At 44.6% G+C, this 27916-nt stretch overlaps 1 protein-coding gene across 2 annotated transcripts in view; it reads right to left on the minus strand.

Moving 5' to 3' along the window:
• Positions 1-27916, minus strand: part of LOC137438257 (regulator of G-protein signaling 7) — a 392979-nt gene that overhangs the window by 27128 nt on the left and 337935 nt on the right. For both annotated transcript variants that reach the window (XM_068133364.2, XM_068133373.2), the window contains exons 11-14: positions 19910-19971; positions 16565-16675; positions 16226-16351; positions 14388-14574 (exon numbers count right to left, since the gene is read on the minus strand). In XM_068133364.2, coding sequence (XP_067989465.1) covers positions 14388-14574; positions 16226-16351; positions 16565-16675; positions 19910-19971 — 486 coding nt within the window. The remainder of the gene's footprint in view (positions 1-14387; positions 14575-16225; positions 16352-16564; positions 16676-19909; positions 19972-27916) is intronic.

Consider the following 27916-nt stretch of genomic DNA (forward strand, 5'->3'; position numbering starts at 1 on the left):
TCTGCCATGATCTTTCCTGGGAAAACCACATTTCCAAGCTGGCCTCAGAAAGCCAGTCGCCGACTGGGCATTCTCCGTCGTGCGAAGTCCTTCCTTGGCACACCTGAGCTCCTCACCACAAACAAGGCTGTCATCCGCAGCTCAATGGAATACTGTTCTCCCCTCTAGGCCAGTGCTCCTGCCTCACACCGAGCTCGGCTTCACGCTGTTGAAACCAAAGCTTTCAGAATCATTGGATCTCCCGCGATGAAGCTAACTCCGAGGGCCTTTCACTCACTCACAGCAGGCAGGTTGGTGGTCTTTCTGTCTTCTACCAACTCCTCTCCGGCTTAGCTCCCCCAGCTCTGCCCCCCAAATATTCATACAGGTCACACAAGATATGCCAGCAACCCTCTTATGGTTAAACTGCCAAAATCAAGTCTCTCTATTCACCTTCACTCTTTCATTCCTCTTTTCTCCTGCCTTTGGAACAAACTCCCTCACTCTATTCAATTCCATTCCTCCCTCCAGGTCTTTAAAACAGCTGTTCACCGCCATCTCTCATCTTCCCCCATCCAAAACCTTGATCTTTTCTACCCCCGTTAATTCACCCCAGATCCACTTTTTTGAAATACCGACTTCTTTCCTGGAAGTCCTCGCTGTGTCAATGTGGTTTTTTGTGTTGTTTTTTTTTACCTCTCCCACCCCCCTCCCCCGCCTTCCCAGCCTCCTCCCCACCAAGCCCTCTCCCTCCCACAGATCTCCCGATGTCCCTGCTCTCAAATGTTGTACTTGTGTGCTTCCCTCTCTCTCTCCCCATCTTGTCTCCCGCTCCCTTTATCATATGTTGTATGTGTCAATTTGTCTTTTTGTGATCAATGTTAACTCTTACACGAGCCTCGATCTTGTATCCAAAAAAAAGAAAAAAAAAGAAAAGCCTAGCAATCAATAAATAAGTATTAAACACACAGAACATCGTAAAAAATACAATAAATTAAATGTTTTTTTAAAAAACCCAAACACCTTTTTATCTTACTTACCATATCTTTTAACTTTTTTATAATGATAATTTAGTCGTCCTACACCTTGAAAATCTCTCATCCCTAATTGTCTCTGTCAAGCTGCCTGCATCAGTTCTTCGCCCTCTAAATCATCCTTCCCACCAAGTCACGTGGTCTCCCCCACAAACCCAGACTCCAGCCTTTGTGCCAGCACCCGCACTCGCACTGTGAAACCTGACGCTCGTGCTGTGACCCCTGCAGTGGGACACACAGGACCTCACAAAGGACTCCAGTGGTCGCCACGCCTACTACGGCTGTCACGCCCATTTTGGCCTTCCCTGCAGCACGGGCTGCATAACGCGAATGGCACATCTTGCGTCACGCTGTGCCGTTTGCATGGCCCTCGTCTGCTTTCTTTAAAATAGCTTGAACAGTTGTCAACGGCAAACCAAGATAGTAATTGATATCGGCTGGTCATTCACCATTCTTGAATCTTATTTCGATTCTCTAATTTGACATCCGGAGTTGCACAACTGCATTGCCGCCTACATGCAGGTTCACCATTTTCGTTACCACTTTGTTTACCAATCATTGTTGAATGAATACCACAGTAGAGTACACAAAGATAAAAATACGGCATGGTATTGCACAGTACATGGCAGCATTAAGTCCAACAATGTACAGAGTGAGATGGAGTCCGAGAGGGAGAGGACGCAATGTATTGTGGGGTGGAATACTGGGAAGCTGGTACGCAAGTTGTGTGCTTCCCCTTCTCTCCCCATCTTGTCTTCCGCTCCCTCTTTTTGTATATTTTGTTTGTCTGGTTGATTTGTTTGTGAAATAAATGTTAGCTCTTTCACGAGCCTCGATTCAGTATACAAAAAAAAGAAAGAAAAAAAAAAGCATTCTGGGGTGAGATGCCCGGTAGCTGGTGTTCAGTCCAATGGACATTAGTGGAGGGATTTGTTGGATGAATGAATGAAAATGTTCTGAAGTAACTTATGGACTTGCATGTGAAACGATAGATATCAGGAGAGACTTATAGCGGGGACCACGTGTACTTCCATAAAGAGTAATGCAGTAGTATAAACTAGAACGGCACTTAGTAGAGAGCACACCTCCACCAGGTGAACAGTTTACGTTTCGTATCCTAGAGTAGACCAGAAAATCACAATACAGAATCACATTTCATCAAAATCATCCAGCCACAACTTTTTGAGATATCCTGTTATGTATCGTTTTTGGCCCTATCTCCCAATGGTGAAGAATCACTTTAAAAATTCTAGTAGCCGGAACCCGAATCTGGATCTTCGCCAAAATTGAATCGATTCTTCCTTGTCACACACAACCGGTCCACCAAGTTTCGTCCAAATCCGTCCATAACTTTTTGGGATATCCTGCTATATGTTGGTTTTCGCCCGATCACTCAATAGTGAAGAATCACTTAAAAAACTAAATAATTATCATATCCGAATCCATACTCAGATCTTCAGCAAAATCGAATAGATTCTTCCTCGTCACACAAACAACCGGTCCACCAAATTTCTTCCGAATCTGTCCACAACATTTGGAGATATCCTGCTCACAGACAAACAAACAGACGAACAGACAGAGATAGGGGTGAGAGCATAACCTCTATCCACCTTCAGTGACAGGTAAAAAGTAGGTGGAGGACACTAATCAAATATCAGGTGCCAACTTCATTGCAGGCACACTATTATGTGCACCACAGGTCCACTACAGGCGGTCTTTGAGATTCAGCATTGGCAAAAGTGAGCGATGACAAAAAATGTGTTATTTTGTTTCAGAACTTGAAATTCACCTTTATCCCAGTGGGGTATGATGTAAATTAATCCTAAATGTGCTTTGAGCTACGTTATCTAGACGGCAATTTCATTTTGATCAGACAAAAATGAGTCACGTTATGGTAAAAAATGTTAAAATAAATGTCTATAATTAGGTCTCATCTTAAAAATTATGTCAAGTTCAAAAGAAAAGTCAACCCCGCATATTTTTTATTCCCATTACAGATGCAAAATTTAATTCCAAAAGTCCCAGCCATCTCCGAGCTACAGCTTGGACGTTGGCAGAAAAGAAAAAAAAAAACCTAAATGATGTTTAGTACTCCTGGAGGTCTCTGAAACTACACTCAATATTTCGATGAAACTTGACCAAAACCTTCATCACTCATGATGCACCAAAGTTTGTTCACGGCATTAAAAAAAATCTGGCCCTGAGAGGGTGTATGGAGGGGGGGGGGGGGGGTTGTCCCCCAAAATAGGTATTTGCTTTTTTTCTCAGAATATACACACGCAATTATGATTAAACTTGGCCACAACCTATTGACCCGTGTTGTACCAAAGTTTGTTCACATCATTTTAAAAAATCGGGCCGTGAGGGGTCTACTCTCACGTCTTTTGGGGGGTGCCCTCCCCCAAAACAGGTATTTGCTGTTTTCTCTGAAATTACATACCCAATTTCAATGAAATTTCACCACAACCTTCTTCACCCATGATGTACCAATGTTTGTTCAAGGCATTAGAAAAATTGGGGTCTGAGGAGGTATACAAGATGGGAGGGGGGGGGGGGGTAGGTAGGGGTTGCCCCCCAAAATAGATATTTTTTTGTTTGTTTGTTTAAAGTCTTATGATTATGTTAGTATGATTCTGCATGCTGCCCTGTCTTCTAGCAACCATTGAAATTGGTTTAAAATACCTTTAGTCAGTGCAGTATACTGTTTGTTCTACCAGGTGAGCGGCAGGGGTATTGCCCCTGTGTTTTTAATACATGGTCTAAGGCTTGTAATGGAGCTGACACACACACACACACACACACACACACACACACACGAGACAAACACTTACTTAATACAGCCACTGGGCTTTGGGGAAGTGCCGTCATTTTCGTCACTTCCCGGGATACTCTGGGTACTAGCGACGTCATAACAATGGCGTCACTTTTCTCACTGCACTCAGCAGGGCATTTCCTCAGGAGGAATTTCCTCCTCCCATGGATGCCAACCAAATTGGGATTGCCTGTGTTCTATCCTTTGAAATGCTGAACGTCAATCAAGGAAGTAGCACCTACCATTTTAAAAGTCTTTGGTGCAACTCGAACCGGTCCAATCCAGATGGGTATTTTTTAGGAGGCATCATCTCATTACCGGATGGCCGTTGGCTCCCTTTGGGAGCTCATCCGCCCTTTGTTAGGCATTGCTTTTAGTCCTGGCAGGTGTCACAGTCACCCTCCCCACTAGCAAAGTCAGTGGGGGGTGTCGGTTTAGTCGCCAGCACCCTGACCATGCGTGGCAGGTAACACTGGGTTACATGTTACCGTGGCAGTCCCAAAAGACTGACCTGATGCCAATGACATGTTCAAGTGTATTATTCAATTGAAATAAAATAAAGATGGTAAAAGTCGTATGAAGAAAGTCTGGAATTTACCGTTGTTTTACCACGGTTGACGCAGTGTCCATTACACCACACTATCTAACATGTTACATTAGTTATTCGTTCTTGTTGTTTGTGTCCTTTATACCATCCCTAAAAACAGCAAGTATCATCTTTGGAATGATTATCAATTTTGTTTGACTGTCAGGCAGGAAGATGAGTAAAAAAATTATCTCACTCATCTCTGTGTATGTGTGATTGGGGGCAAATTCAGAGACAACGTACTGCAAATCGGTAGGTTTGTTGGTTTGTTTTCCGATTCACATTCTAATTCGTGTTCAAAATACAACGTTCAATTTAAATAAGTTGTTCCTCGATCAAAAACTGACGTTTGTGAACAGACCGATGGGTGGATGGACCAATTGCTTAACCATGGTGTCACTCCGCATGTGATGGCTAAAGATACTGACATGCATCTTGAGCAATTCACATCTTTCGCGAAATGTTGTTGCAAAGATCCTGCATTTTGAACTACTAGGGCATGCCCGTACTATATATATATCTAAAATTATATCCCCCCCCCTCTATTTACATGAAATGGTTTGGTCCATTCGCAAAGCCAAAGCGAACGGCTTGCGAGTACGGTGACAATCCCCCCCCCTCTATTTACATGAAATGGTTTGGTCCATTCGCAAAGCCAAAGCGAACGGCTTGCGAGTACGGTGACAATCCCCCCCCTCTATTTACATGAAATGGTTTGGTCCAAAGCGAACGGCTTGCGGAGTTTGGTAAATAAATCGCCATAGCTCGGTAACTACTTGTCCGATTAATATGAAACCTTGAAAAGGCACATCCTCGGGTCCCCAGCAATATACCTGGCAAGTTTCAAGTATATCGGACCCGTGGTTGTCGAGAAACAGCGGTCACAGACAAACGACACACATACACACAGAGATTACTGGAATTATAGATAGATGCAGTTATTTCGAAAACACTACACAACGGCCTTTTAACGGGTCTTTGCCTGGATCTGAAAATGGCTCATTCACGAAGGGCAGTAATGGCAGTCCTCCATACATATCTTGTGCAAGCCTCACTGCCTGGTATTGCGATATAAGCAGTGTCTCCCTGATACTTTTGATCATCTCACAGAAAAAGGTCTTGTGACATTTTCAGATAAAAGCATAGTCCAGTTTAGAAGTTCAGAGGATGGTTCCCAGGGTGAGGCCTTGTGTTGCTCTTAGCACGACTTGCATGTGGAAATGTAGCAAATGTGCAACTCATGGTGGACAAATCAAAATTCAAAAAGTGTGTGTGTGTTTTATTTGTATTACAGGGGCAAATATTGTCCCCAACCCCTCACTCTCCATGCCCACCTTACCCAGGCGCACCCAACTGCTCCTGGACTATTGTGTCTTTTGCACCCGAGAAGGTGGACAAGTTTCTGGGTAACGTTGACTCTGATTCTGCAATTGCTTGTGTTTGGTTCACGTGCCTGATTGATGGAATCCCCTTTTTCTCATTTTCAATTTTCAGAAAATCTTTGAGCCTTATTCTTAAAATCCTTAAAATCTTTCAGCCTGGTGTTGGCTTAGCGGTTAGGGTGCCGGCTTGGGATCCTAGGATCCTGGGTTCGAATCGTGGTCGTTCGCTGAATTAACACCAGGGGGGTTGACTCAGCCTGTCATCCTTCCAAGGTCGGCAAATTGAGTACCAGCTTGCTGTGATGAATTATCACGGTGTGTACCTCGGTTTAGAATAGGTACACCGTATCCCTGCACATCGTAAGAGGCGACTAAGGGTTGGCGTCAGGGAGGGCATCCGGCCATAAAAACATTGCCTCAACCAGGGAACCATGATTGTCATGGGGCCCGCAAGGCTAACCCCCGCTTTAGCGGGGGAAAATGGCCTTTAAAACGATCATTCATTCACAGGGGCAAGGTAGAAATGACAGTGGGAAAGCATCAAGGGAATGAATGATGATGAAAGGAAAGACTAATGCAGTGCCCTGTTTCCAGTGAGCTGGTACTCATTTTGCCGATCTCAAAATGATGACAAGCTGAGTCAACCCACCAGGGGTTATTTAATGGCATGACAGAGGCTCAAATGAAGACCCTGAGATCTTAAGCCAGCCACCTTAACCGTTAAACCAACACCAGGCTTGGAGGAAACACAGAAACAAACAATTAGGATGGCTGGGTAATACACACCACCAGCGTTACCTGGACATCGTTCATGGAACAAACCCAAGGTTTTAGCACCAAACTCCTCATATATTGCATATTGTAGCTCCAGAGATGAGGAGACTGCAAAGCTGATGAAAGCACATCTCGTTTTGCAGCAGCTGTAATTTTTGAGGTTGTAATTACTCACCCTGTAATGGCCGAAGCGAGGTTCATCAAAACGATTGCTTGCATTCAAAAATGTAATTGCGTTAACCACTAATGGAAATTGGGCTTAAAATTGTTCATTAAAGCATTCTAATTAACCAGTGAAACTGGTTACAGATGTTACTTCTTTTGTCTGTAGTTTCTAGCCAGTATCACATATTCCTCCCAAAAGTGATGTGTTTTCTGGATGGAGTGAGGGGTTGGGGGAGGAGGAGGGGGGTGGGGGAATGGGAACCCTTGTGTGTAATTTTGTGCATAAGTGCTAAGAAGACAAAATGTCAGGTCCCACAAGTGGATGCATCTGTGTGCAGAGGTCAGATATTAATTATTTATTTAGCTAGAAGGGTTGCATTATCCTCTGAACCTGGACCTCCTCACCCCACTCCTCCTTCGTTAATTATTATGGATTTTTCCAAATTCTTCCCCAGTGTAGACTCGTGTCATCCCGAAGGCCAAAGACCTCCAGGTTTAGCATCAGTGCAGGTCTATCAGTAAAGTGTGTCACAGTACACCTAGCTGTGGGCCATCATGCGTCTCAGGGCTATAAGGGTTCGGGGCTCTCTCTCTCTCTTTATTGGGCTGACTTGTGCAGGAGGGAGTCTATAGCCTCCCTTGCCTGTCACATTGGTGAATAAACGTTCTGTGGGCTAAGCCCCCAAATGTTGCAAATGCCATATGTGCTTCCCTTGTGATGCGAAAAATACTAGCATTTACATTGAAAAATAAAGTTAGTGTTTCTTTCACTGGTGCAAGTATATAATGTGGGACTTTGTAAATGATATAATCTGCCCCAGAATGACGATTCATGGACCAAGCTGTGATGTTTTGTTGTTCTCAAAGTTTTGTAGCATGGCTGGCTCTTTTCAGGATCATCACTGAGCACTGGACAGCCTCCAAGTGCCATTTGTTTGTATTAATATTCCCAGGGATTAATTTTAAGATCTCTCTACGGTTCTTCTTTGTCATTCCCATTGCTCCAATAATCACTGGTACAATTTTGGTGCGCTTCAGATTCCAGGATCTTTTCACTTCATTTTTGAGGTCTTGGTACTTGGTCATTTTCTTTATTTCTGCATTGATTATGCCAACATCACTGGGAACTGACCCTCTGGGAACTGATAATCAGACTTTTTCCACCTTTATTTACACATCGTAACCCACAACTTTCAAGCAATACCGATTTTCTTTTTTATATATAAGTATTATATCCAGTTGCAATCCGTTTTTTCTAATGTTCTCGCTTGATGGGACCATCAGGTCATGTGTGAGCGTTACTCCCTTGTTCTCAATTATCACTCTTGGTTCATGTTTCCATGAGTTTTCTGGGACTGGGATACTGAAGTGTGCCTTTGTGTGTACTCTACAAACTCTGTTGTGTCTTTTAATATCTTCATGCTCTTTTGCCATTCTCCCAATTGTCAGTGTATATCTGTTGATATTTTGCTTTATATTTTAATTTTGGCTTTTTTGCACTCATTGGGGCTGTATTTATTGCTGTTTCGGCTTCATGTGTGACATCTTCCATTCGCACCTGTCATTGGACATTTTTTGCTCGGTGGGTTAAGTACACCTTCTCTGGCTTTCTTTCTTCGTGTTTGCATACAGATTTGATAATGTAGTCTGTTGAGGTTTTCACGTACTCTGCTAATCCTACAGTTGTCGCTCTGTGCACTTGATTGAGTTCCATCAGGCTGCTAACTATTTCTTTCCTGGGCAGATACATTCTTGGGATACACTGATTTTTGTAGAACACTGTGGATGGTGAGGAGATTCCTTGTTTTGATATATAGTTTTTTGATTCCTGCTTGTGGCCCGTTTATTATTCCGCAGCTATATTGGAATAGTGGAACTGCTGGTTGGTTTATGGCTTTGATTTTGCTCCTTGGAGAAAAGTATGTTTTCTTGATCATCTTCATTCTATGCAGGTATACTTTGGCAATTTCTTTCACATTTGTTTGTGACATATTTGGTGGCTCTTTTCTACTCCGAGGTATTAGCATGATGCTTCGTTGTCTAGTTCCTGTGTTGTTGTATCTTTGTTGATTTTATTGTTATCTGTTTTTGTTGATTTAACTAACTAACTTATTTAAGGCTAACCCCCGCTCTGGCTGGGAAAATGGCCTTAAAATGCATGTTGTTGTTGTTGTGTAGTTTTTGTTGATTTACCTTGTACGAATGTGCACTTGGTACACTTACAGTGCCTATTGAAAATCTACACACCTTTTCAAATTTTTCACCTTTTGTTGCCTTATAGCCTAGAATTAAAATGCATTAAATCAGACTTTTCCACCTGTATTTACACATCGTAACCCACAACTTTAAAGTGAAAAACAAATTCCACATATTTCAGAAAATTAATTAATAATTCAAAAGTAGAATATCTTGGTTGGATAAGTGTCCACCCCTCTGAGTTATTACTTGGTGGAAGCACCTTTGACAGCAATAACAGCTGAGTTTGTTGTGATAGGTCTCTACCAACTTTGCACACCTTGATTGGGCAATATTTGCCCATTCTTCTGTACAGCACTGTTCAAGCTCAGTCAAGTTGTGTGAGGAGCGTTGACGGACAGCAATCTTCAAATCATGTCACAGATTTTTGATTGGATTTAGGTCAGGGCTCTGACTGGGCCACTCAAGGACATTTATCCTTTTGTTCCTTAGCCACTCCAGTGTAGCATTGGCTGTGTGCTTTGGGTCATTGTCATGCTGAAAGGTGAACTTCTGTCCCAATTTCAGCTTTCTTGCAGAGGGCAGCAGGTTTTGCTCTAGGATTTTTCTGCATTTTGCTCCATCCATTTCCCCTTCTATCCTGACGAGTGCCCCAGTTTCTGCTGATGAGAAACATCCCCATAACATGATACTGCCACCACCATGCTTCATAGTAGGAATGGTGTTCTTTGAATGATGTGCTGTGTTGGGTTTGCGTCAAACATAACATTTTGCATTTAGGCCAAAAAGTTCCATCTTGGTTTCATCAGACCACAAAACTTTTTGAGACATGGCTTCAGCATCTCTGGAGTGCTTTCTTGCATACCTCAAATGGGACAGAAGGTGGGCTTTTTTGAGTAATGCTTTCCCTCTTGCCACCCTAACATACAGTCCAGACTTGTGGGGTCCTTGGATATACAGTCACGGGGTGTGTGGGATATATGGAGGGGTGTTTGGGATATACAGTCATGTGAAAAGGTAAGTACACCCAATGTAAAGTTAGGACTTTTTCAACATATTTCAACATACAGCTATTTGATCTTCATTTCAACAATATTGATAGATAAAGGTGATATAATACAACAAATATCATGAAACATTTACATTTTGTAGTCCATTGTATAATTTAAATAAACATAAATGCAAATTTCACTTGTGGAAAAAGTAAGTACACCCTTGGCTCTAATAGGTGGTATTTCCCCCTTTGGCAGAAACAACTTCAAGTAGGCGTTTCTTATAACTGTATACCAGTCTCTGACATCGACTGGGAGTATTTTTTGCCCACTCCTCCATGCAGAATTATTTCAGCTGTGCGATGTTTGAAGGGTTTCTTGCATGCACAGCTCGTTTCAAATCCCCCCACAACATCTCGATGGGATTTAGATCTGGGCTTTGACTTGGCCATTCCAGAACCCTCCATTTCTTTCTTTTCAGCCATTCCTTGGTGGATTTACTGGTATGTTTAGGGTCATTGTCATGTTCCAAGGTCCACCTTCGGTTGAGCTTCAACTTTCTGACAGATGGCCTCACATTATCCTCAAGCACCCTCTGGTACAATGAAGAATTCATAGTGGATTCTATGATGGTGAGCTGCCCAGGCCCTCATGCAGCAAAGCTGCCCCAAACCATAATATTTCCACCACCATGCTTTGCAGTTGGTATCAGGTTCTTGTGGTCAAATGCTGTCTTTGGTTTTCGCCAAACATGTCTTCTGGTACTGTGGCCAAATAGCTCTACCTTTGACTCATCTGTCCAGAGCACATTGTTCTAGAAGTGGTGGTCTTTGCCTAGGTGTTCATTGGCAAACTTTAGTCTTTCCCTGATGTTCTTTCTGGACAGCAAAGGGTTTCTCCTGGCACACCTCCCAGGTAGATCAAATTTGTGCAGCCTCTTTCGAATGGTAGACTCGTGCACTTTGACATCAACAGTGGCAAGAGCTACCTGAAGGTCCCGTGATGACATTCTGGGGTTCTTAGAGACTTCTTTCAGCATCTTGCGGTCTGCTCTCAGGCTGAACTTGCTGGGGCGGCCTGGCCTGAACAAGTTGGCAGTTGTTTGGGATCCTCTCCACTTGTAGATTATCTTCCGGAGAGTCGAATGATTGATTTCAATTTGTTTGTAGATCTTTTTAAATCCCTTCCCAGACTCGTAGGCATCTATAACCTTCTTTCTGAAGGCCTCAGAGAGCTCTTTTGATCTAGGCATGGTGACACCGCACACTTCAACAACAAAGAGCAAACCAAACTAAATGTCTGAGGTTTAAATAAGACAGGTTCCTCCAAGATCCTCTCTAACGATGTATTAATCATTTGCACCTGAGCTGGTGCACCTGATTCTAATTTTAGGTATTTGAAATGTGATAAATGTAGGGGTGTACTTACTTTTTCCACATGTGAAATTTGCATTTATGTTTATTTAAATTATACAATGGACTACAAAATGTAAATGTTTCATGATATTTGTTATATTATATTGTAGCGACCCATGGGTCCCCCAAGCGAGACCTGCATCAGAATCTCCTTGCTCCAGCCGGTGACGTCGCCGGCGGGGAACCACGGCGCCAGAGTGGCTGGTCACGTGACCACCAAAGCGTGCCGCGCGTGCGGGTATAATCAGCTACACCTGTTGATCACGTGACCACCGAAGCACGCCTCGCCTGAGAGGCGTGGCTTTCGGTTTCGGTTTCTGGTTGTGCTTTATAAGGCAGCCCGATAAACGGGCTTTGGAGAGTTTCAGTGTTCCCGAGTTGGTTTTACGAATAAATATCTTCTCGGACGAGTTTGTGCCTTGCCATCCTTTTGTCCGTATCATGCTGGAGCCCGGACTCCTTCACTGGTGACCCCGACGTGATTTGAACACGCAACCCCGACTGCCCCCGCACGGATGCGGGGGCTGCGAACGGACACGGCAAGCACGCCCTAGCCAGGGAAGCCACCTCGGCTGGTGACGCCGGCTTCTCCCGCACGGCTTCGGGCGCAGTTTCGAACGCGGCTTCGACATGCCGGAGTTTCAGTAACGACGACGGCCATGACTATGAGGTTCGCGCACCGCGCTCGGCTCCTCCTCTACGACCGGAGGGGCGAGCCTACTCCAGGACCCTCCGAAGGCACGGCTGCTTCGTCACCTTCGCGCGCACTGACGTTGGCGGAACGGCCGCTTCGTCACCTTTGCGCGCACTGACGTTGGTGGAACGGCCGCTTTGTCATCCTCACGCAACTACAACTACAACCGCAACTACCTCTCCGACCCTGCATCCTCGGGAGGCCCGCGAGGAACCTCAGCAGCCTCCCCCGAGGCCTGGACCAGCCCCTCGGTTGGCCCACCCGCTTTTCGCGTGCACCGCTCGAGCCTTCTCGGCACTGCACCCGCGAACTGCAACCTCGGGAGGCCCGCGAGGAACCTCGGCATCCTCCCCCCGAGGACTTGCCCAGCCCCTCGGCCGCCCCCCGTCCACTGCATCCCCGGAGGCCTTGACCAGCCCCGCATCCTCGGGAGGCCCGCGAGACCTCGGCAGCCTCCCCCGAGGCCTTCACCAGCCCCTCGGTTGGCTCACCCACTTTTCGCGTGCACCGCTTGAGCCTTCTCGGCACTGCGCCCGCGAACTGCAACCTCGGGAGGCCCGCGAGGAACCTCGGCAGCCTCCCCCGAGGACTTGCCCGGCCCCTCGGCCGCCCCCCGTCCTGCACCCCCCGTCCGACCACCCGCCACCACACCGGACCCCCCCCCCCCCTGCCTGCACCCCCCCCCGTCCGACCACCCGCCTCCACACCGAACCCCCCCCCCCCCCCCCCCACGACTGGCCAGGGGTCGTTTCGGTCGGGTCATCCGGACCCCTCTCAGGTTGACCTTCCTGGATCAAGTCCATTCTGGGGGGGCGTGTGTAGCGACCCATGGGTCCCCCAAGCGAGACCTGCATCAGAATCTCCTTGCTCCAGCCGGTGACGTCGCCGGCGGGGAACCACGGCGCCAGAGTGGCTGGTCACGTGACCACCAAAGCGTGCCGCGCGTGCGGGTATAATCAGCTACACCTGTTGATCACGTGACCACCGAAGCACGCCTCGCCTGAGGCATGGCTTTCGGTTTCGGGTTTCGGTTTCGGGTTTCGGTTTCTGGTTGTGCTTTATAAGGCAGCCCGGTAAACGGGCTTTGGAGAGTTTCAGTGTTCCCGAGTTGGTTTTACGAATAAATATCTTCTCGGACGAGTTTGTGCCTTGCCATCCTTTTGTCCGTATCATGCTGGAGCCCGGACTCCTTCAATATCACCTTTATCTATCAATATTGTTGAAATGAAGATCAAATAGCTGTTTGTTGAAATATGTTGAAAAAGTCAAAACTTTACATGGGGTGTACTTACTTTTTCACATGACTGTAGTTGTCACATACACACAGTGACCAGTCTTTGCCATAAAGGCCTGTAGCTCTTTCAAAGTTGCCATCGGCATCTTGGTGGCCTCTCTGATCAGGCTCATTCATTCATTTTCTGAAATTTGTTGAATTTGTTTTTCACTTGGAAGTTGTGGGTTACGATGTGTAAATAAAAGTGGAAAAAGTCTGATTTAATGCAATTTAATTCCAGGCTGTAAGGCAATAAAAGGTGAAAAATTTGAAAGGGAGTGTAGACTTTCTATAGGTACTGTATCTCAGCCAAATTCCATTTGAGTGTCGTTGGAGTACCGTTTCACTAATTTCAGTTGTTCGACCTATTTTTCGTCATTTGGTGCAAAGGGCTTTAGATCATCCATGCACAGTAAGTAGATGTGTTGCCTTTCTTGTCTATTTGGGCATTAGGGTGTATCCATGTCCTCACTGGCGGAGTTTGGGGCGGGGGGTGGGGGTAAGAGGGGGCAATGCCACCACCTTCATTTTTCATTAGTTTACAATTAAGATAAAAACATCCTGTATTTAAACGTGAGTAACAATAATGAACGTAAACTGTATTTGTGATTTGACGTACACTGTAACTACACTAACAAACGGTAATTTTGGAAGTCAGACCTAGCTACCCATTATTCATATTAAGCCCTTAAGGTGAGGCATGAAGCCTACGGCCTATACGTACCGTATTGTTGGAAGACCTATAATGCCGATACTTTTGATATTTCATGGTCATTTTAACAATCGGTTTGTTTGTGTTTCACACTGAATGAAAAACGTAAAGGTAGAGAATGGCGATTGTGATATATGACAGGTTTGACAATATGTTCGGCCTGAACAAAATTGGAATTAAAATGGCGGTGTGTGGAGTCAGCCGCCATACCGCCGTAATGACAGACGTAATCACATCACCCTGTCATGTGACCAGATCCTCAGCTCTGATTGGTATACATTTGAGGGGACATACATATGGACGGACAAACACTGTCTTTGACGGCTTTTCCCTATGGGCTACGCCGTAAAAATAAAAGAGACTTTCTTCACACCTGAGCATCCTCAAACGTGTAACGGCCAGGTTCTCGGACATTCTGCTGTGTGCGGTCGTAGCTACGCGAGTCGAGGTTGATGGCGCTTGGTGCGCCAGGTGCCAGGAACTCCTGCCAGATTTCTGCCGCCCGTGCCGGGACTTCACGCAATGGCCTTCGTTTCAAATCCTGCACAGCCAGCCAGAACCTGCTCCACAAAAAGTCATAATTATGAACAATGTTTCATGAGTGCTGACACAAAATGCTTCCAATGAAGCACAAGTTGGAGCATACAAGACAAGCCAAAAAATAGGCACCCAATTTAAACTTAAACTAAATTATTGTAAGGCATCAGCACTGTTGGATTCAGAGCAATCATTACAGTGTCCTCCATAAGTATTGGAACAATGAAGTCAAATTTGTTATTATTGCTCAAGAAATTGAAATTAAGTCTATATACTCAATAAATTTGGATTTTCCATCAAAAGATGAATATGAGGCAAGAGTACAGAAGGTCAGCTTTTATTTCTTGGTATTTCTATATATATATATTACCATTGTAGAACAATAGCACTTGTATGTGCAGTCCCCCCATTTTAGGTAAGCATAAGTATTGGAACAAGTGACTGACTAAAATGACTGACAGAAAAAAAATCGTCAGACCTGTGAAGAAAAGCCCTAAAACAACTGCCAGTGACATTACCAACAACCTCGAGAGTGCAGGGGGGAAAGTATCACAATTTACAAAGACTCCGACAGCAGAATTACAAAGGCTACACTTACACTGTAAGATGCAAACCTCTCATCAACACCAAAAATAGAAAGGCCAGATTGTAATTTGCCAAGTACAGAGGTGAGCCAGTAGTGTTCTGGAACAATGGAATTTTCCAAGAAGTACAGAGGTGAGCCAGTACAGTTCTGGAACAAAATTTTATGGGCAGATGAGACCAAGTAAACTTCTTCCGAAGCGATGGCAAGGTGAAAGTGTGGAGAAAGGAAGGAACTACATGTGATCCAGAGAATACTACCTCAGCTGTGAAGCATGATGTAGGTAGTGTCATGGCTTGGGGCTTGCATGGCTACCTCTGGAACTGGCTCACTAATCTTTATTGATGATGTAACTAATGATGGCAGAAGCAGAAGGAATTCAGAAGCGTACATATACATTTTGTTTGCCTATGTAGAAGAAAATGCCTCCAAACTCATTGGGCGGCGCTTCACCATGCAGCAGCAAGACAATAACACAAAACACACAACATCACAACCAAACAACCAAGGAGTTCATCAGGGGAAAAAATGGAAGGTTTTAGACTGGCCAAGTCAATCTCCTGATTTAAATCAATGGAGCATGCATTTCACTTACTAAAGAGGAGACAAAGACAGAAAAATCCCAAAACAAACAAAAACTGAAAATGGCTGCAGTGAAGGCTTTGAAATGCATCTCAAAAGAAGATACCAAAAGTTTATGATGTCATTGAGTCACAGGTTCGATGCAGTTATTGCATGCAAGAGATATGCAACCAAATAGTAACTATTATACTACTTTAATATACTTTACGTTAATCTGTTCCAATACTTATGCTTACCAAAAATGGGGAGACAGAACACAAAAAAAAAATCTACAATGGTAAAACATATACCGGTATGCACAGAAATACCAATAAATAAAAGTTGACCTTCTGCACTCTTGACTCATATTCATCTTTGGATCTCAAATCCAAATTTCTTGAGTATATAGCAATAATAACAAATTTGACTTCACTGTTGCAATACTTATGGAGGGCACTGTATATATTATTGATAAAATAATAATTCATATGGTAATCAATTACTGACCAACTCAATCAATAGTCACTTACCTAAGGTTCTCTGAACTGAATTCCGATTCCAGGAACTTCAGAAATTGATCTCGACCCACTGGGTCCTTGAGGACAGCCTCCATTGTGAAGCTCCATAGTCGTACACGTGACTGACTTGGCTCCTTGCTGAAGTCGCAATGAAGTATAATTTTAAAAAAGGAATGGTGGGGAGGGAAATGTAGTTTATTTATTCCATCTTCCATTCAATTTATCAATTGACATATTAAATAACCCACTTATCAGTTTGCATATTTACATGCATGCATCAGATGAAAAGTGAAAAAAAATAGAAAGGTATGGCATTCTGAATAATATAAATGTTAATCCTCTGAATACTACCTGGCTTCAGTGTCCCAAAGAGTCACGTCTTCTGTATGCCACGGGTTAGACGGCTCAGGAATGCAAAGGAAGGGGTCATAATCCCCATACTGCTCCGTGTAAGCAATCAAACTACAGGGCAGATGTGAAAATGAAAGCGCAACCCAAGCAACCTCTCAATGCCATTCACACCAGCTGAAATTGAGCAATACAACAGGCACAGAAACCATTGGTAGGACAACACAAACAGAAGTCTGGTGATGCCTTTGGCCTATCATAGGTTTTTAAATTCACACATATGTATACTACCCTTCAAAAGCCCTTTTCAGTTGAAAAGCATCATTACATGAATGGCCTGCATTATTGCTGAACGAAATGTCATTGTTAAGCTGCACTACATTCAATGTATATCCAAAAAGGTGGATTGGGCAAAAAAAGGAAAAGAAAAGAAGACTTCTCTGAAGAAGCACCAACAGGAACAAGACAAAATGGAGGAGAATATAAATAAAGCCTCCAATAAAGGATACAAAGCCAGTTTCCCATTTACAATCAATTTGATGAAAGTGATAGTAATTCAATTACTAGTAGTTGATAGTAATTAATTTGATGAAAGTGATAGCAAGTAATGACTGCTTTTTAGCCAGTCATGACACTGCTTGTACATCAAGTATTTGCTTTAGTAGAACTTAAAGAAGGAGAAAAAGACATAAAATGTCATAGCCTCGTGGTTTTAGTAATTTTGCCGTGCAGAGGTAAAGGCCGCCAGTCGGCCATCTTGGGTCTGATTACAAAACAAAACCTTCTGCGTATGTACATTCTCATGCATTGTCCTTGTGCCAAGTTTAAACAAAATTGGTCCATGCATGTCTGAGAAATGGTTGGGGACACGTTTAAGTACAAAATGGCCGCCAGTCAGACATCTTGGATCTGATCTCGAAAGAAAATGACGTGCTTATGTAAGCCATCATTCATTTATCTGTGTGCCAAGAATGAACAACATCGGTAAATGCATGTCCGAGAAATGGTTGAGGACATGTTCACATCGGGTTTTTCACAACGAAAATGGCCACCAGTCAGCCATATTTGATTTCATCGCGAAACAAAATGATGTGCATATGTATACCATCATGTATTGTCTTTGTGCCAAGAAAGAACAACATCGGTAAATGCATGTCCGAGATATGGTTGCGGACACACAGACGGATGGACGCGACCCAATCCATAAGCCACTGTTTCGGACCAAGTCCAATGGGGGCTAATAAAGGTCATAAAACGTAACATAAAGGGCATAAATGTAACATAGGTCAGAACTGACATTTCAGATGAACAGAAATAAAAAACGAAAAGTATTTTCTATAAATAAAAAACTAACCTGAAATTGATTTGCAAAGTTAAACTGATGGAGGTGTTGGGAAAAAAAAAAATCAAAATAATGCAGGACCAAATCTATTGGCTGCTGCCTGTGTAGCACCGATACTATTTGCACAAAGTTCTGCTTTCTGTCAGCATAGCATCAGTAAAATAAACAAAAATAGCTGTGAACCATTCAATCTCAAGAAACAAGCCAAATATACCGTCTATTGGCAGGGCAGTAAGCTAGATGGATCAGTCCACCGTTGTTGATGATGGACGTTAAAGATCCCACAGTGTGTTTCGCGAAGGGAAAGTAGAGTTATCACTGGCACCCTGAACAAATTGCAATTTCCTGCCCAAATCATATTCAGTTGAATGTCAGGCTTGGTCATTAAATAAGTCGCAGTAGTTGTAGTAGTAATGTAGTAGTAAACAAATTTATATTTAAAATGCGAGCAGAAAACTGGAATGCCTAAATTTCATTTAAGAGTTATGAACGAATTAAACCAAGTTGTGTTAGAACAGTTAGTTCACAATTTATTTAAGTGCCTCGGTAACTTTTTGCAATGATTGGCCTTCATAAAAAAGAAATGACGTTATTATTCAAAACAGACAAAAACATAGTGGGAATACTATCGGTGGCAAAGATCGAATTAAACCCACTACCGCAGATATTAAAGATCATTTTGAATGAAAAGCTTTCTCCACAATTCACATCGTAGTGCTTGCTTATTGACATTGTGGATAAACAAATCCATTGATGAATATTTGTTTGTTCATGATGGATACATAATTAAGAGGGATTGTAGAATAATTGAATTCAGTATTTTGAGGAGACATGTTTAATAAATATATCCCACCTTGACTTGAGAAATAGAAACTGAGCAATGGATGTAAAGTCAGCTGATGATAAGTTCATTTTACAATCAAAAACCAAGAACAACCAGCAATATTTCAACATTGGTATTGTACTATACTGGCTTCGTTGGGCAAGGATTCTAAAATTCCAACTACACTCATCAAGTTTTTCACGTCAGGTAAGGCAAATAAAGTTGCAGAATTGACATTAAAATGTAGAACATGATAAAATGGCCAAATGCTCCTCGTTTGATAAAAACTATACAGAGAGGACCAGTTGAGGTAGAAAAATCAAATGGTAGAACTTATCCCATTTCCAAATCTCTGACCGTCCCCATTGCAAAATATCCCAGAGTAGTGTAATCCGGTGACTATGCAGACGAGATGTTGCAAAGTATGATATAGGTTGATTGAGATAGCCTTTACTTATTTGGTTTGGTTCAATGGAGGTCACCAATGAGGCAAGCACTGTGCCACGTCTGACTTGGAATATCAGGAAGACAAATCAATATTTAGAGAAACAGCAGAAAATAATTGTAATAAAGCGCAGTCTTCTTGTTTCGTTGGGCTGCGCCGCTGACGCAGTGCCCCCTCCCCTGTAGGTTAGAGCAGGATTTGGTCATTTGGTCAGGGTGCTGGCGAAACCTCGCCGACTCTTCATGAAGGACACCGTGGGATCTTGGTGCCCACTAACTAATGCCCGCAGACGGGACGCATCCCGTTTAATGTCCAACCAAGGGATGGCACACACATTGATGAATCAATGCCTGTGAAACACCAGGAGGACAGTTTATAGTTGGGTCGGGATTCAAACCCAGGCTAGACAGCTTAGAGGCGAGTATCCTGTGCAGCGAGATTACATAAAAATAAATTGGCATCATGGCACAGCATAAAAGTTGGGATTATACTGTATTTTTATATTGTGCACCAGAGCTGCTGAAAACAAGAAGTAGCAATTCCACACATCTATCAGCCAATGGAATGGTGTTTGTGGGTTTTGCCATTAGGGTATACTTTTCCATTCATACGTCTGTTTAATTTTTGACGAGTGTTGCACATTGATAATGCTGTAAAAAAATTATATACCGTATATGCAGATATATATTCTTTAGAACATAAAACAAACAAAGGATGTGATTTTTAAAAAAACAGTACCTTTCTGATACTTTTGACATTTTCATGCGATGCCTGTCCAGCTGTGCTTGGAGAAAGGCAACCTGGGCAAAAGGATTTTTTTTTTTTAAGGAAAGGAATTAAGGAACTCCTACACAGAAAGAGGCCACTTAGCCTATTATGCTGGTGCCAATAGCATCAATGAGGAAAACCCAAGAGAAAAAGGGTGACTAAAGGCAAGCTAAGCTCATGAATTCTCCACTCTTAGAAATAAGACAAAGTACACCTGGTGTGTCGCTGCATCAATGGAGAGATAAAGCCAAGCAAACGCCTGCCACCTCAATCTGCTTTAAGGGATTAAATCGCAGGGATAGGCGATGAATAAAATATAAGCCCTGGGTAAAGCAATTAACCCCTTGACACTTGAATCAATGTATTCGCCACTCGATAAATAAAGACCTTGGTAGTAACAGTAGTCATCATAGTGATAAATAGAAACAATTTTGACCAGACTCGGTGGTGTAATGGTTAGTGTCTGCTCTCTCTCTGAGTCTGGGAGGGCAGCGGATCGCACCCCAGCCGATCGTCTGACCAAAGACTTTAAAATGGTACGTGCTGCTTCCTTGTTTGGCATTTAAAACGATAGAGCATGCGAAAACAACACCCAGAAGTTGAAAATAATACCAAAGACTTCTTTTTTTTCTTTCTTTTTTTTTGTATACAAGATCGAGGCTCGTGAAAGAGCGAACATTAATCACACAGAAAGACAAACCGACACATAAACCATATAACATCGGGAGCGGTAGACAAGATGAGGAGAGAGGGGGAAGGACACAAACACAACATTTGAGAGCAGGGACCGAGAGACATGGAGACATCGAGAGATCTGTCAGAGGGAGAGGGCTTTGGGGGGGGGGCATGGGAAGGGTGGGGGATGGGAAGGGGGGGGTGGGAGAGGTATAAAACATATGGACACTGCCAGGACTTCCAGGAAAGAAGTTGGAATTTCAAACAAGGTGGATCTGGGGTGAATTAGCGGGGGTAGAAAAGATCAAGGTTTTGGATTTATTTATTATTATTATTATTATTATTATTTTTTTTGGATACAAGATCGAGGCTCGTGAAAGAGCGAACATTAATCACACAGAAAGACAAACAGACACAGAAAACAAATAACATCGGGAGCGGTAGACAAGATGGGGAGAGAGGGGGAAGGACACAAACACAACATTTGAGAGCAGGGACTGAGAGACATGGAGACATCGAGAGATCTGTGGGAGGGAGAGGGCTTTGGGGGGGAGGCATGTGAAGGGGGGGGGGGGGTGGGAGAGGTATAAACATATGGACACTGCCAGGATTTCCAGGAAAGAAGTTGGAATTTCAAACAAGGTGGATCTGGGGTGAATTAGTGGGGGTAGAAAAGATCAAGGTTATGGATGGGGGAAGATAAGAGATGGTGGTGAACAGCTGTTTTAAAGACCTGGAGGGAGGAGAGGGATTGAAGGGAGTGTGGGAGTTTGTTCCACAGGCGGGAGAAAAGAGGAATGAAAGAGTGAAGGTGAGCAGAGAGCCGAGATTTCGGCAGTTTAACCATCAGAGGGTTGCTGGCAGATCTTGTGCGACCTGTAGGAATATTTGGGGGACAGAGCACAGAGAGAGCTGGGGGAGCAAGGCCGGAGAGGAGTCGGTAGAAGACAGAAAGACCACCTACCTGCCTGCGGTGAGTGAGTGAAAGGCCCTCAGAGATAGCTTCATCGCGGGAGATTCCAATGATTTTGAAAGCTTTGGATTCAACAGCGTGAAGCCGAGCCAGGTGTGAGGCAGGAGCACCAGCCCATAGGGGAGAACAGTATTCCATTGAGCTGCGGATGAAAGCCTTGTATGTGGTGAGGAGCTCAGGTGTGCCGAGGAAGGACTTCGCACGACGGAGGATGCCCAGTCGGCGACTGGCTTTGGAGGCCAGCTTGGAAATGTGGTTTTCCCAAGAAAGATCATGGCAGATAGTGAGACCCAAAAGCTTGAGCGACAGAACTTCTTGGAGAGGATTGTTGAGAAAGTAGATGGGAGGGTTGTCCAGTCGATCTTTTCGGAGAGACATAGTAAGAGAGTGAGATTTGTCAGGATTGAAAGACATGTTCCACTTGTTTGACCAGTCTGTGATTTTGTCCAGGTCTTCAGAGAGTGAGGAGGCTGCAGACTGCCGATCTGAGGGAAGAGAAATGGAGCGGCAGAGAGTGGAGTCATCAGCAAAGAGATAGAGAGGATTTTCCAGAGAGTCGGAGAGATCATTGATAAAGACCAGAAAAAGCACAGGGCCCAGCACACTTCCTTGGGGAACTCCAGCCTGAACAGGAAGGGGAGATGAGAGAAATCCATTCAGGGCCACACGTTGACTACGACCAGAGAGGAAGTCTGCAAGACATGCATGGAGATTTCCATGGATACCATAGGAGGAGAGTTTGGTGAGCAGAGCTGGGTGCCAGACCGTATCAAAGGCCCGTGATATGTCAAGGGAGACAGCTCTGATTTCCTGTTTGCCATTGAGGACCTCCATCCATTGTTGAGACAGCAGAAGCAGCATGTCCAGAGTAGAGTGACCTGGTCTGAAACCAAATTGATGATCAGAGATCAAGCCATTGGAGAAGAGGAAAGATTTCATATCCGAAGCAATGATGGATTCCATGACTTTGCTGATAATTGGGAGAAGCTGATAATTGGGATGGGGGAAGATAAGAGATGGTGGTGAACAGCTATTTTAAAGACCTGGAGGGAGGAGTGGGATTGAAGGGAGTGAGGGAGTTTGTTCCAGAGGCGGGATAAAAGAGGATTGAAAGAGTGAAGGTGAGCAGCCAGCCGAGATTTCGGCAGTTTAACCATCAGAGGGTTGCTGGCAGATTTTGTGCGACCTGTAGGAATATTTGGGGGACAGAGCACAGAGAGAGCTGGGGGTGCAAGGCCGGAGAGGAGTCGGAAGAAGACAGAAAGACCACCTACCTGCCTGCGGTGAGTGAGTGAAAGGCCCTCAGAGATAGCTTCATCGCGGGAGATTCCAATAATTCTGAAAGCTTTGGTTTCAACAGCGTGAAGCCGAGCTAGGTGTGAGGCAGGAGCACCGGCCCATAGGGGAGAACAGTATTCCATTGAGCTGCGGATGAAAGCCTTGTATGTGGTGAGGAGCTCAGGTGTGCCGAGGAAGGACTTCGCACGACGGAGGATGCCCAGTCGGCGACTGGCTTTGGAGGCCAGCTTGGAAATGTGGTTTTCCCAAGAAAGATCATGGCAGATAGTGAGACCCAAAAGCTTGAGCGACAGAACTTCTTGGAGAGGATTGTTGAGAAAGTAGATGGGAGGGTTGTCCAGTCGATCTTTTCGGAGAGACATAGTAAGAGTGTGAGATTTGTCAGGATTGAAAGACATGTTCCACTTGTTTGAGCCGTCTGTGATTTTGTCCAAGTCTTCAGAGAGTGAGGAGGCTGCAGACTGCCGATCTGAGGGAAGAGGAATGGAGCGGCAGAGAGTGGAGTCATCAGCAAAGAGATAGAGAGGATTTTCCAGAGAGTCGGAGAGATCATTGATAAAGACCAGAAAAAGCACAGGGCCCAGAACACTGCCTTGGGGAACTCCAGCCTGAACAGGAAGGGGAGATGAGAGAAATCCATTCAGGGCCACATGTTGACTACGACCAGAGAGGAAGTCCGCAAGCCATGCATGGAGATTTCCATGGATACCATAGGAGGAGGGTTTGGTGAGCAGAGCTGGGAGCCAGACCGTATCGAAGGCACGTGATATGTCAAGGGAGACGGCTCTGATTTCCTGTTTGGCATTGAGGACCTCCATCCATTGTTGAGACAGCAGAAGCAGCATGTCCAGAGTAGAGTGACCTGGTCTGAAACCAAATTGATGATCAGAGATCAAGCCATTGGAGAAGAGGAAAGATTTCATATCCGAGGCAATGATGGATTCCATGACTTTGCTGATAATTGGGAGCAGGCTGATTGGTCTGTCGTTGCAAGGATCTGTTTTTGCACCTTTTTTGTGTAAAGCGGTAATGTTTGCTGATTGCCAGGATGCTGGCAGATGACCTTGAGCAAAAGAGAGGGTGAAAATAACAGAGAGAGGGTGAGATAGAGCGACAGAGCAGGATTTTAGGACCTGTGGGCTGATGCCGTCTGGTCCAGTTGCAGAATCAGAGTCGAGGTTAGACAAAAAGTCCTCCACCTTGTCAGGAGAGAAGGACACAGAGTCCAGGAGCAGTTGGGTTCGACTGGGAAAGGTGGGAACAGAGAGAGATGGGTTTGGGACTAAAGATTTTGAGGCAAACACAGAGTTGAGGCATTCGGCTTTGTCACGTGCGATGTCAACTGTGTGGCCATTTGAGGTAAGGGAGGGGATGGAGGGGGAACAAACACCAGAAGCGGATTTGACCAGATGCCACCAGGATTTGGAGGAAGGAGACAGGTTTGAGAGTTCATTCTTCAGTGTGGAGAGATAGTGCTTCCTGGCACTCCTGAGGGTAGACACACACTTGTTCCGAGCTTGGTGGAAGGAACTGAGATTGCCTTCAGTTGGATTAGCCTTCCAAGAGGCAAAGGCAAGTTGTTTCAGGGCAACTGCCTCACCACAAGATTCAGTGTACCATGGATGGGAGGAAGGGTAAGACAACTGAAGACGAGATGGAATAAATCTGTGCATGAGAGAGAGCAGTTTGCTTTGGAAGAATTCCCAGGAAGAATTGATGTCAGAGGCAGTGGAGATGGGAGACCAATCCAGACGATTGATGGCTGCTTGAAGACCGTCCCCGTCGGCCTGAGTGAAATGCCAGACTCGTCGACGCTGAGGAGGCTCTCTGAGAATGGCCAGAGAGATGTCTACTTTGACAAGCACATGATCAGAAGAACCGATTGGAGCAGAAGAAGAGCAGCAGACATTAGCAGGGAAGTTTGTCATAACCAAGTCTAGAAGAGAAGATACTTCATTGGCTGAGATCTGGGTCGGGAAATTGACAGATTGTGTCAGTCCCAGTGAGTCACAGAAGTCCTTTGCTGAGGTGCCATGACTGGTGAGAGAGGAACCCACACCCAACCAGCTGGCATGATGACAGTTGAAGTCACCACATATGAGGAAGAGAGAGTTGGGATGAGTGGATAGAAGTTGGTCCATGTTGTCAGACAGTGAAATGTAAATGGAGTCATCACTGTTTGGAGGCCGGTACAGCACACATATGAACAAAAGGTGGGAGCGGAGAGGAAGCCGTAGCCAGAGGTACTCCTGGGGGTGAGGAGGAGAGAGGGCAGTGCAAGGAGAGTGAGGAAGAGAGTTTTTGATAAAGATAGCCACCCCACCACCAGGCCGAGGCTCAGGTCTATCATACCGGAGGAGGGAGTAACCAGGAAGAGATATTAAGGAATCAGAGACATCTTGAAGGAGGGAAGTCTCTGTTGAGCAGATCAAGTCTGGATTGTCAGAAGCAACCTGTATGGAGAGATCAGTCAGGTTTGAGCGAAGGCCTCGGATGTTTGAGGTCCATACCGTTAATGAAGAGAGAGGGGGAGCATCGGGTACAGGACAGGGGAGGGGAGGAGTAGGGTAAGATGAAGGAAGAGAGGGGGAGGTAGGAAGAGCAGTTGATAGTGTGTCAGAGATTACAGAAGAGTTCCAAGAAAGGGAAGGATGAGGAGGATGAAAGGTTTGATGGTGAAGGGATGAGGCACAGTGAAGGGTTCTTTGAGGGGGGGCAGAGGAAAGTAGAAGGTTGGGGGGGGGGGGTGGAGGTATGAGATAGAAGGGAGATGAAGTGGGAAGGAGGCAGCTTTGAGGAGGAGGGGGGAGGAGGGAGAATTGGAGAGGAATGGTATGAGGGGAGATTTGAATGGGAGGGGTTGGGGGAGAGTTTTGAAGGGGAGGAGTGAGGGGGGAGTTTGGGAGGGGAGGGACAAGGGGGGAGTTTAGGAGTGGAGGGGCAAGGGGGGAGTTTAGGAGTGTAGGGGCAAGGGGGGGATTTGGAGGGGAGGGGCAAGGGGGGAGTTTAGGAGGGGAAGGGCAAGGAGGGAGTTCAGGAGTGGAGGGGCAAGTGGGGAGTTTAGGGGTGGAGGGGCAAGGCGGGAGTTTCGGAGTGGAGGTGCAAGGGGGGAGTTTAGGAGTGCAGGGGAAAGGGGGGAGTTTCGGAGTGTAGGTGCAAGGGGGGGGGGATTTGGAGGGGAGGGGCTAGAGGGGAGTTTCGAAAGTGGATGATTAATGAAAGACGAACATTGATAACAAATTGGGTTTGTTGTGATTTTCAAGTTAGCAATCCGATTCAGAACGATGGAGGAGGGGTGGAATGAATGTGAATTTAGACCATGTAGTGAGGGAGACGTATAAGAGATTGAATTTCTTTTTTTGACATGGAATGAGATGGAGAGGAATTTGAAAAAAGCCTTTTAAATAGGAAGAAAAACAGCGTGTTGTAATATACCATTGATTAAAACACTGAAGGGGAAAGTTTATACATATTTAAATAATATTAAAACAGAACCGTAAACAATCTTATATGCACAAAGTACCAACGGGGGAAGAGCCGAGAGGGACCACCACGAATCACGTGGACAGGGCAAAAGGTGGATGGCAAGGAGATAATGGGGGCGGGGCGAACAGCACACCAGAACAGAAAGTACAGGATGAGACAAAGCACACGTGGAGAAAGGAAAATAAATGTTTTTTTTTGTTTGTTTTTTTTGTGTTTTTTTTGGGGGGGTGGGGGTATTTTAAATAAATGTATTTAAAACGTTAGACAAAGAGTATTATGTTCGGGGTAGAAGGGAAAAAACTAAGAGCCAAGCAAAACACGATGGAGGGGACTTAAGTAAACAAGCACCGATGGGGGTACAAGGCCGCACACGAGGAGCAGAACACGATTAATTAATTACGAGTTACAGGAAATTCAAGCCAAAACTAACTATAAACAAACAATAATGCATGGACGATAAAATAGCGAGTTGAAATTTGACAAACACACGAATGAAAAAATAACCGCTTTGGGTGCCCGGAGAGAACCAAGCCTCAAGGTCGGAAGCTTCAACAACTAGGCCGCGTGGCGCGAAATACTCGACTATTTTTTACAGGTATGAAAGATTAACACCGATAATATAATCTTCCGAGGGACACGCAAAAGGTACACACACGTAAGATAAATACAGTTTCGACAAAAATAGAAATGTGACTTAGATGGCCGAATGGCTTCCTCCTGTGTTTAAGTTTCTTATACAGGTGAACATGTATTATTAATATTTTATTTTGTCGGGTGCATACAAATATCATGAGAACCACATAGAATGTAAGCACGCAGACGTGCTTGGCAAAAGGGGAAGAATTCCTCCGGTACATTTATTGGATATATATATATATATCACTTGTGCATCTCATTTTGCAACTTTAATGGCCTAAGGCACCATCTCGACTGTCTGTCCTATGTCTCTCGCTAAAATGCACAAGGCCGTAGTCTCAAAGAACTGCAGCACATTTTCATTCTCTCAAGTCTAAAAGAGATGGGCGCAGTGAAACGTAAATTCATAGGAGACTTATTTTTCTATTCAGTTCGGTGGATTATTTTGGTGGCACTACCTTTTTACCTCCACCGAAGGTGGATGGAGGTTGGATTTTCACCCCTGTCTGTCTGTCTGTTTGTTTGTCTGCCTGTGAGCAGGATATGTCAAAGTGTTGGGGACAGATTCGGATGAAACCTGGTGGACAGGTTGGGTAGGTGACAAGAAAAAGCCAATTCGATTTTGGTTCAGGTCAGGATGCAGGTCGAGCCTATCAGTGGGATACAAAACGTAAACCATTCAGCCTTTTGAGTGCCGTTCTAATTTATGTTTCTAGAGATAATTTTAGTACCAATTCCACATTTCCCTCAGGAAAGACCTAGATTTATGGACAGGTAGGCAAGAACAAGATGTCAGTTCACAATTTTTATCATGTCATAGAAAAGCCTCATCCAACCACAACACATAAATGATGCTGTTCTGTGCAGTTATTGGATGCACAAGTCAAACACCAGCAGCAAGGTTGAGG

This window comes from Myxine glutinosa, chromosome 1 (genome assembly GCF_964187855.1).
Source record: "Myxine glutinosa chromosome 1, kmMyxGlut1.1, whole genome shotgun sequence".
NCBI classification, from domain to species: Eukaryota; Metazoa; Chordata; class Myxini; order Myxiniformes; family Myxinidae; genus Myxine; species Myxine glutinosa.